At 42.8% G+C, this 11,392-nt stretch overlaps 1 protein-coding gene across 1 annotated transcript in view; it reads left to right on the forward strand.

Moving 5' to 3' along the window:
- PRSS56 (serine protease 56) overlaps positions 1–9,724 on the forward strand; it is a 53,186-nt gene extending 43,462 nt beyond the window's left edge. Inside the window, exons 14-16 of the mRNA XM_069212881.1 lie at positions 2,812–2,916; positions 3,149–3,255; positions 7,417–9,724. Of these exons, the coding sequence (XP_069068982.1) occupies positions 2,812–2,916; positions 3,149–3,255; positions 7,417–7,590 (386 nt within the window). The 3' untranslated portion in view covers positions 7,591–9,724. The remainder of the gene's footprint in view (positions 1–2,811; positions 2,917–3,148; positions 3,256–7,416) is intronic.
- The last annotated feature ends 1,668 nt before the right edge of the window (positions 9,725–11,392 follow it).

The following is an 11,392-nucleotide window of genomic DNA, read 5'->3' on the forward strand; positions in this document are numbered from 1 at the left end:
AAAGGAACTTGGGGTGAGGTGAGTTGTACAGGACATGGAAAGTAAGATTTGAAGTTGACCTGGGGTGAAGTGAAGTGAGGAGGACACTGAAGGTTTGAAGAGGATCTGGGTGAGATGAGCTGTACAGGACAGTAAAGGTGAAGTTAGAATTGACACTAGACAAGGTTAGCTGTACTGGGCACTGAAGGTGAGGTTTGAATTACCATTAGATAAGGCTAGCTGCATGGCACATTGAAGATGAAGTTTGAATCAACACAAGACAAGGAGAGCTGTATTGAACACATAAAGCAAGGTTTGAAGTTGACCTGGGGCGAGGTGAAGTGTAGAGGACACTGAAGGTGAGGTTTGAAGAGGATCTGGATGAGATGAGCTGTACAGGACACTGAAGGTGAAGTTTAAATTAACACCAGACAAGGCGAGCTGCACTGGACACAGAAGGCAAGGTTTGAAGTTGACCTGGGGCGTGGTGAAGTGTAGAGGACTCTAAGGTGAGGTTTGACGTGGACCGGGGGAGGTGAGCTGTACAGGAGTCTTAAGGCGAGGTTTGAAGTTGACCTGGAGTGGGGTGAGCTATGCAGTACAAAAGGTGAGGTTTGAATTTGACCTGGGATGAGGTGACACTTAAGGTGAGCTTTAAAGTGGAGCTGACCACGTGAGCTGCGCGGGATACCGAAGATGTGGTTTGAAGTAAATCTAGGTGAAATGAGCTGTACAGGACAATGAAGGTGATGCTTGAAGAGGTCCTGGGGAGAGGTGAGCTGTACAGGATATTGATGGTGAGGATGAACATGAAAGACATTAATGGCCTGATTCTAAAAAAAATAACAGATCTACATCTGCTTGTTGACTACATTGCATAGGTGCAAATTTATGAATTTTAAGTACTCTCGGAAAGGATGCCTAATTACGTACATGTACAAGTCCTTGTTCACTTCTTTGTACACATTGTACAACTGCACGTGTCATAATGCCTTCAAATTGTACAGTTGCAATTATATTGTTTTTTTCCAAAGGGGAAGATATGCTTTTCTTTCAGGGGGATCTCTTCCGACTATACACCTGTAGATTTTGAGGGTGATTATTTTGTATTCAAACTCTGAAAAATGATTTACTCCCGTCTTTGATGGGAGTTAATCTATGATTGTTTCCGTTGTGTTACTGGGTCGCGAAGAAGCTTGTGACCACCCACAAATTCTCAAGTGTGTGAGTGTTCCTAAACTTTGCAAATCATCCGCATACTGGAATGCACCCTCCCCACTTATCATAGGAGATTTGCTCAAAAAAATATTACAGTGTGCTAAAGTAATAGGAGTCAAGTGTGTATTCACTTTTTGTGTATATACAGCATACACTTTGTGAATTACAAGCCATTTGTAAGTGGAAGGTAAATGTACATATGCAAATAGCTATGTGAATTGCACTATTAATGTGAACATTCCATGCCAAAATCTGGGATGTCAATTATTTAAACTTCTTAACAAAGTCATGCAAAACATTTGAAGTAATCATTATGCCGGCAGCAGCAAAAACATAATAATGTATTTAGGTGAGGTGCTGTGATTCCTCCAGGAAGTTCGCTAAAAGACAAAGGCTTCTAATGTGGTCTTGCTTGTAAATATTCCTTCTTTGCACTACCACCTTGTGGAAGTGGACAGGTTGAAAAGTGAACACCACCTATTTCCTCATGTGGACATCATTGTACCCTCCAGGACTGGGGCGGGATATCAGGGTCAAGAGACATAAGGGATCCTTTAGGCAGTACTTCTCCCTCCCTGCTTAGAGGTTGGAGAAGGGACATATTTCTGACCAAAGAATGTTAAACTATCTCCACTATCAGAAGCCCTTGATCTGGTGGAGGTTCTGGTGCTTGAGCCATGTGCAGCGCATGAAGAGCAGAGAAGGACTAATGCAAGAGACCCATAGGATGAAGGTGCTAAGTGATACTGTGATACCATGTATTAGCCAAAGCCATTCTTAATTCTATTAAGAGTAGCATTTTAGATACTCAACATGAGCCTGGGGTTCTCTCCCACAGGACAGGCTTGTGGACCTACCAATTGGTGAAGGCAAAGAAATGAGAAAAGAATTCCAAGGGAGCATCAGTACCCCTCTATTTGCAACAGTATCTGAGGGATGCCATTGGGCATTAGAAGGTAGTATATGGAACCTCTCAATCTACTCCTGTGCCAACCACAACAAGCTGGGGAAACCAGCACAAGCTCCCTAGGAGGCACCATCTCTGATTTATTCCCAGTGTCCACAAGTCAAATTACCTATCCTGCTAAGCAGGGATGATGAAGCCTAGTCCATTGCTACCACAGGGCGGCATCTAACATTAGACTTCTGATTTATGATTTTCAATACTCAGAAAAAAATCAGAAGCAGAATAGCCCATGGGATTTGTAAGAGTGACTTGCCAAGCACAGGGTGAGGATGGAAGGATGCAATATGACAATAACAAGATGTAACCCAGGTATCTTCCTGTTTATGCATACTGCTGTGGCTCTGAGTCTGGAAGTCAAAATTTAAACACAGAACAAAGAAGATATTTACTTCCCAGCTCATGTTTCCACTGGGCCTTAGTAGATGTTTTTATAGCCTCAAACAAACTTCCAGAATGTATATGAATCGCTGAGATGTGCTGGACAGTGTGAGGTGAGATGCACAGAGGGGTTACGCTTTAAGGCTTAACGAGAAATGAGCTATGAGTGACAGGGAGTGATCGGTGGATGACAGAAAGTGAGTTGTTGGAAGAACTTTAACACTGAAGGATTGTCATGAGATTGTTTCTGCATTTGTGTCTTTCAACAGAATCCAAGCACCTTGGAAGGCCTTCTCGGAGACAAAAGAGAGATGTGTCTGGGGAAGGACTGGGGAAGGACAAAAGAGAGATGTGGCTTAGGAAGGACTTTACAGGTACAGAGAGTCAATCTAACACTAATGCAAAGTATGCAAGTGGCAGGCATGCCCCTTCCATGCCACTGATCAGGATAACATCTATGGTAAACAAATTTCCTTTAGAATAACTTCATGTCAAATTTTCTGGTAGATATCCCAAAAATCAAAGCACAGCCAAGCGCACATAATGATGTTTTATAACCTCAATTACATTCTCCTACTGTATCCAACATGTCCCTTTTCTGTCCAGCATGCCAGGCTTTGAACGAGTCTGAGGCTCATGTTTCTGCCCTCAAGGAGCAGCACCAGTGGATCCTGCAGGTTCCTGAGCCTGATCTGTCCATGGCCTTCCAGGAGGTAAGTGCACCTCAGAAGGGTAGTATGTCCATTTCACCTGCCACAAGATTCCCAGAGTACTTAAATGCATAGAGAACATCCCTCAGAAATTGTACCTAAATATTTGAGATTGTTGCTCTAAAATGTCACTCTTTTTCCAGTATCATCAAAAAACCTGAAAATGCAAGCTGACAGTTTAGAGTTTTAAACCAGAATATGCAAATTTACATCAAGAAAATGCATAAAACCATTAGGTTTTGTTAATGTCTTGATGCAGAAACAATTCTTCATAGGCCGGGCCCTACATGATGATTAACCATATCATTATAACCCAATGATGAACCTATAAAAGTGGCAAAAGAGTAACATCTATTTCCCTCGGCTGAGAATGCAGTCCTCAACTCTGCTCCATTGCACTGGCTACGGACACTCCACCCTTAGGGGCTTATTTACAATCCCCTTGCGCCACCGGAGTGTTACTTTTTGTGACGCTGCGGTGGTGCTGTGCCCTGCTCCATATTTACAAAGTGGCTCTAAGCCACTTTTCATGGCCACCCTGATGCAGTTTTCTGCAGCAAAAGGACGTGCAATGGGTGTTGCTGTGGTTGTACCCACGCAACACCCATTGCTTTTTGACACTGCCCCAGACTTACATGAAAACGTAAATCTGAGGCAGCGCCAAAAACTAACATCTCCCCAGGGGTTGTGTTAGAGTGGTGTAATGAGGAAAAATTGCTTTCTTTCTCCTCATATTTTCCACTTTTAATGTGTGCTGCGTTCTGCAGCACACATAGAAGGAGCAAAATGCCTTTTGATAGTTTTTCTGCAGGAAGGTGTCCCTTCCTGCACAAAATCAATCACCTCACAACAGAGGTATTCTTGCACCATGGTGCAAGGGTGTCTGCTGTGGCTCTAGGTAGCTGATTTAGCGCATGTGCAGGGGAAATCATAGGGATGCACCGTAAATTCTGGTAACTACGGTGCATCCCTGCATTTTGGAAACGACACAGCTCAGCGCAGCAAAATTGCTGTGCTGCGCCATTTCCACATAAATGAGGCCCTTAGTCCTTTGTGATGTTACAATCTGTGGCAATGGTGCTGATAGCACTGTTGTGATTCAGCACCTTCCTCGCTTTTTGCTCACTTACCACTGGGAGATTTGGAAAAGAAACCCCTGTCCACTGGGCAGGATGATAAACCTCACTTACTTCTTTATCAAGCTATGAATCTTATGAATCTCCACCAAGTGAGATTTTCCCACTGAAGAAGCCAACAAACTAGTGTTATTGAGGGTCAACATCCACACGACTGACCTTTGGTTGAAGGGGACTTAATCATGTAACTTTCTGCACAAGTAATAGGTATGATTTTCATGAAAATTATGCATACTATATAAAATATGCTTGGTCCTATAAAAGTTAGGCAAAATACTAGATATATTTATATTGTCCATTCAGTTTCTAAAGTCTCACGGTGAATATTCTTATTGTAGTCCATGCAGCCGAGGCATTTTCTACTCACTGGATAGTTTTTCCTTGAACCATTCGCCCATGAGTGAAACTTAAATGGACAACATTAATGTCTGAAAAATAAAAAATATGCCCCAAAAAAATCTGAAACTGCACAAGCTCACTTCTGCTTTAAAAAACATCACCCAAGCCCACCCTCCACCATTAATCCTACATGAACTACTGTAGGATGCCTTGTTACTTAAGAGGGGTTTTTTCCACAGTGAAGATGATTCAGTCTTTTTCTGCAGTTTTTTTTCTTTTTTTTTTTTTAAGAACTGTTTTCCATCATTAAAGGAATGACCTATGACCTTGAGATGCCGTGTGTATTAAAAAAGAGATCAGTTCTCTGGTTTGCCAGATAACTTAGGTACCTGTAGATGCAGTATCTCTGTAATTGGCCTGGCCGAGATCTTTTTTCCTTCTCAGAACTTAACATTGTACTCAACAAAGGCTAATGTATTTGCTATCTTTAGTGTTGAATCCTTTCCTTACTCTATCTTCTACCACTTTTGTCCATATGGTGGACTGTCATGAGTGTGTGCCGGTCTTAGAAAATGAATGCTAGTGCCAAGCACCGGCATGCACCGGCACAAATTAAGCACTGTTTCCCCCCTCCTGACTGACTTTTTGCCACAATCTCTCAGTCCCTCACAATTTCTTGGTGCTATTTGTAGGCTTCTCTCTGTTTATGCCGCCAACTGTCTTCTCTTTACTTCCATCTTCATCTTTCTATGTTTCAACGCCTCTTATTTCTTATCTCAGTTATACTTACCTTTCCTTATTTTTAATCACTTGCCTTCTCAGTGTCTCACCTACTCTGTCAGTTCACAAACTGTATCTTTTGTCAAGCTTCAAGTATCTGAATTTCCAAGAGTTCTAGTGAAGCGAAGATCTTCCACCATTTCCTTTCGTAGATACCACTGCCTCTGGCGAAGGGGTTGGAGAGAGAGAAAGAGAGAGTGATGGTTCTGGTCACTTGGAGCTCCAGTGAAAACGGTGGTGGGTGGGTGCTAATCCTTCTGAGCAGGACCCTTCAAGTTCTAGTGGCCAGGCATAATCCTTCTGTCAGAAGAAGTATCTGTAACAAGAACTCAATCATGTCAGAAAACCATTGATGAATGCTTTAAACTAGCCTAAGGTGAGAGTCCTTAATGAAGCATACCAAACAAGAATTACATAAGGAATTTGAGTCCATGTGAAGCGCCCTTGAGCACAGACCCCTGCGCTGAATTGAATCCGGAGCCTGTGCTCAGATGATTCTGAAATATTTATCTGTTCTCAACACTGTGTTACTTCACACGAGTCCTTTTCCTTTAAGCCAAGGCTTCCTTTTTAAAATTCAAATTGCTAGGATCTGCTTAGAGAAAAGGGGGATACCAAAAATAGAAGCGCCCAGTTAGTATACTAACCTGAGGTTCGTGTAATGGCCACGCTAGCTGGAGCGTTAAATGGTGAAAAGATGGTAGTAGTCAAGTTGATGTGAGCACAGCAGCACTGGCTGATTGACCATGTTCCTGTGTTCAAGATAGTTGAACGTTGTCTTGAAAGGACGGAGTTCCAACATGGATTTGCTGGTCCCCAGCTTCCATGCAAAGAAGTCCAGGTTATTCTTGTTGCGGGCAGAAGGACTCGGAACCCGAGGACGGTGCTGGCGGGAATTACAGCTTTCTTTCACGATGGACCGATGAAGCCAAGCAGGGAACTCAGTTTGAAATCTGTATTTGAAGGCTGTATTCATAGCCTGTCATAAAAGGGTTTATCTGGAGCCTTCTAGAAGATTACTGAGTGTCTCCTGTCAATTATATGGTTGTCTCCCATAGAGACTGGTGCATGAAATTGAATGCTGAGTAAAAAAACATGCTAAGCACTGGAGCCTTCCTGAAGATTATTCAGTGTTTCTTGTCAATTAAAAGGCTGCATCTGGCAGGAAACTGAGGCAGGATGTCGAGGCCTTTAATTAGATGGCAGGGCAGCTTAACAAAAAAAACAAAAAAACAAGCACATCAGGTGACCCTGAGGTCAGCAGGAAAGAGAAGCTTTTAACTAATCAGCATCACTTTTAGAACAGTTGAACAAATAAAGAGACAAACATAATGCAACCTTGAAGTCAGCAGGAAACAGAGGCTTTTAACTAATCAGTTCCACCTGTTTGTATTCGCACATAAGTAAACATATCTTGGAACAGTGCACTCAAACTAAAGTACATAGCATGCCTAAATAAAGTTCTGGAATGGCACCTGCCCATCTTGAAAATAGTAAAAGTGCTTAGCAGAGTACATGGCACCCGACCAACTAAAAACTGTGACAACAGTGGGAAACAAACAGAACAGGCAGTCAGGGGTCTGACTTATTTCTCTTAGTGTAATTGGTTTTCCTATCATAACCATCATTCATAACATTGTTCAGTCACACATTCCCATTCCCACATTTTTGTTCAGTTCCCCATATCTCACTTTGTCTCTTTATTTCATTTCTTGCTCACTTCTCCCCCCCCCCAAAATCACCTCTGCGCACCCCTAACATTCTCTCTCTCTCTCTGTGCTTTTACCTTTCCCCTGTCAAAGTATGGTGTTTATCATATTCTGCCTCATTGGCTTTGTCTCTGGATATCCATTGTTTGTCCATTGACTCCATGGATCATTGCTAATTCTGTGACTCCTCTCTCTTCCAGATCCTGGTAGACCTTGGATCAAAGAATGGGAAAGGTCTGTTCCGGGCCCGAATTCAAGCACAAGTGGGTGGTAAATCTGTGTCCTTCAACAGCCTGGTGGGCCTTGAGAAGGACTCATTGGACCGCACTGTGCCAGCGATCATTGCCACCGCTCTAGAGGCATTGAAGACTTAAGAGGTCACACTTTCTGGGAACAGAGGAAGTTCTAGTCTGGATCTAATCCAAGATCAATGCTTCAAGCACCAAAGAAACCAAAGAAAGGCAGATTGCATCTGTGACCCTGGCCTTTGCTAGTCTATCTAAGGGCTGCTCCCTAGCATGCCAAGGAACAGACAGCAGATATAAAGCTTGATGACGTCTGAGCTGGCCAAGACTGAAAGAAGAGGTCCTGTGAATGTGATCATGCTTATCCTTATCACTTGAACAGAAACCATGGATGAATATTCCAGGGACCCAGAAGAGTGTGGGATAAGGAGAAGTCTGTCTTGGAGGTGATGATTCAAACCACCTTCTTTATTTTACTGCAGAAGACAGAATTCTAGACTGGTGAAAATGCTGCTTTGTTTATGTTCTTATTGACTTTTGGCCTGACTGGGTTTACTCTTCTTGGAATCCTGTCTGCTATGAAGACAGTTACAGGGAGGTAAACAGACTCCCTCTCATCTGAAGCCACTCATTGCCAAGGAGATAACTCAGGTTCTAGAAGCTGTTGCAGACAATTTTTCAGGACATTGTAGAAATGGCGTCAGTCAATGGTCAGGGGATCAAACACTGACAGTCCCAAGACTTGCACATTATGGGACATTTACCACATGCTCCAGTTGTCTACTGGCACACGATAAAGCAGTGTAAGGGATTAATATGCCTGCTGCGAAGAACAGATCTGTGTTTTATGTGGATAGCTGAGTGGATTAGTAAATTCAACCTTACCAGTGCTTTAACACAAATGAAAGGTATGTGAGAGAGGGGCTATCGACAGGTGGGGGCACCGCTGTTGGGTGGTAGTGAGGGAATCTGAGAAGGTGGTCATGGGGGCGAGAGGACACCAAAAAAGATTGTGGCACCGGGTTCCACTAGTGTTAAAGCCGGCCCTGCTCACAATTTGCAGTTAACTTTGGCAAATTTATAATCATAATTCCAGGTATGAACACCACTAAGGACGATTTATTCCCGTTTCATCTGCACCAGGAGGACGAGCTGCATTGAAGTGACAATGCATCAGTATGTTCTCACCATCTGACAAGAGCTCTGAGCTCCTGTTATGTCAAACAAACCAATGAGAAGAAAAGTTTGAAACCTTGGAATAAGCTGTATTCAAGGGGTTCCAGAACAGGAATCCTACACAAAGACCTCCGGCAGTGGAAGAGGTCTGAGAAGGAAGCGGGAGACTATTGACAAATTCTTCACACAATTGTGGTCTTTCGTGTGTTTATTTTTCTTGTTTAGTTGTGAGCTCTCTGCATCATTTTTTAAAATAAGTTAAAGTCCAAGACAGGTTTTCCTCACAGTCCGCAGGGAAGTGGTGAATTATGGGTTGAACGCCAAAGGGGGTGTCAGCAGAAAAAGAAATCTTTGCAGACAGTCCAGGTGACTGCCACAGATGTGGATACTTCTAGTTCTAGAAAAACAAGACATTTTGAGACCAGCTTAACTCCCTTCGTCTTTTTCTCAGTTTCTGATTTGACAAACGGCCATAGAAATTAAAATTCATTCTGTCATTCATTTTCAGGAGCCCGCGAAGAGTGAATCGACGGCCTCAGTCCAATGCCATGTTGATGGATTTCCACAGGTCTATAACCCACGGGTGCTAAGTGACCTAAATAGTCACATTCTCAGCCGAGAGGCCAAGACCCGAATGTGCAGGATGATGTAACTACCTCTGGCCCTACAATGCTCCCTTATTGCAGGATGGCATCAAAGCGCTCTGACTATCCTTTCATGAGCTTTAAAATCTCACCCTAAAGTTCACTCGAGTGCCTAGCCCTGGTTCTGTGAACAATAAGCGCTGTGTGCAAAAGTATCTCTGATTAGCGCAGATCCTTCCCTATCGATTAAGCTTGACTGGCAACATCCATGAGTTAAAGCGCCTGCTTTTCAGGATATTGCTTGTTTTGTACGTTAGTTTGTGTAAATCGTAAAATATGTGTATAAGAATATATAAAGCACAGCACAGACTTGAGACACACTTTCTGCCAGTAACTTATGGAAGAGACGCAGTACTTGGTGTCAGTGTCCTGCCGTCTCCATTTGTACATAGAATTATCATATCTGTGTTTTTTACACGTTTATGTACAATAAATATATTAGTATAAAATAGAAAGGAGTATGAAAATTGTTTTTGTTTCCTTGATCGGTTACAATTGAGGCTCACTCCAATGGATTCTGCCCAAAACAGTTTACAAGCCCGGTCAACAGGTAAAGGGCTTTAGGATTCATACTCTTTGGGTATGAAAGGTAATTTGGGGAGAACATGAAATCTGTGAAGTGACAGCCTAGGCTGCTGGGATGTCAGGCTCTTCCGGTGCAAGGTTTTTCAAACCCTCCGGCAAAATTACAGTTTGTCATTTATAAACCTCACCAAGCATCAAGGTCACTTTCGGACTATTTGCTGCAATCTGGTGCCCTCTTGCGGTGTTTTCTGGTGCTGCTGTAGAAGATATCGGGTTTGAAGAATCCACTCTTGTCTACACAACTTCACATGATTAGAAAATATCTTTAACCCTTAGCTGCTGAGGCTTCCACGCCCCCGCCCCCCTTTCCCACAAGTGTTGTGTTTTTTCATACATATATTTAGGCAATTCACAATTAACCCTTCATATCTTTTTTCCACAGAAAGTTATCCGGATCCACTGTGTGCCATTTTTCCCACAACATGGGCATTGTAGATTTGTGGAAAAATAACTGAAATATAAGGTTTTTATTTTTAGAAAAGTGTTATGCAAGGAAGAATAACTTTTATTGTTTAAAAATGGCATCAACAGAAGGTCTGTGGTGCAAAATCACCATATTCCTGCCATCAACGAGAGAAACCCTGGACTTCATGGGGAGTTGAGAGTGACGTGAATTGGCATGGACCCTAGTGCATTTTCTTACTCAGAATGTCCTTCTGAAATTAATCATTGGCTGAAATCATATTGCTCACATTCCTGTGACGGAAAGTTCGAGAATCTGGAGGGAGCCACTAAATTCCACGCAGCATTCACAAACTTCTCACAAAAAAATGTTTTCTCTCTTGTGTGACTGGGTCTGTTAAGTGATAGAAGAATGGACCAAACCAGAGACCTTGGGAAGAGCAGATTGATATGACAGTGACTTCACATGATCACTGTTTTAATCAGTTTCTGTCAAAGGTGATTGGACCAACCCCACAAGCTTTCATTTTTGGGGAGCAGTACTAATTTTTCGTCATCCGACTTTCAGCCTGAGCAAGAGAGAAAGAAACACATATTGGGGATCGAAGGAGGAAGAGAAAGATGAAAAACGTTGACATAAAGATAGCTGGTGGTGGGTGAACGAGGCATGAGGGGGAACAAAGACTATGCAGCCTTGGTATTCATCACCCGCCTTCCATAGTACCACCATATGTGGTGGAGCGATACAGTGGGACAGCACTTTTTGAGAAAACACCTCCTGCACAAAGTTTATAGGTAAGACTGGCATCAATGTTGGAGACAATTTTAGGATACCCCGTAAAGTGCTTTCCTCACTGTCAATTTTCCCTGTCCTAGAAGACAACAGGAAAAGTCACTAATATTTTGTGCTAGGGTTGCATCACAAGAGGCACACAATCCCAGGTGAAACTGTTGAATTGGGACTTTCTTTCCAACCTCAATCATGATTTGCATTGTGAAGCTTCCGAAACTACTGCAAAGTAGCAGATGTGCTAAGCTAAGTTGAGCTACTTTTGCTTCAAGGGAGCATCCTATGGTTGGTGCCTCTTGAGACTTTCCAGAGACTTGTCTTGATGCAAATCCCT

The sequence above is a fragment of the Pleurodeles waltl genome, chromosome 11 (assembly GCF_031143425.1).
Source record: "Pleurodeles waltl isolate 20211129_DDA chromosome 11, aPleWal1.hap1.20221129, whole genome shotgun sequence".
NCBI classification, from domain to species: Eukaryota; Metazoa; Chordata; class Amphibia; order Caudata; family Salamandridae; genus Pleurodeles; species Pleurodeles waltl.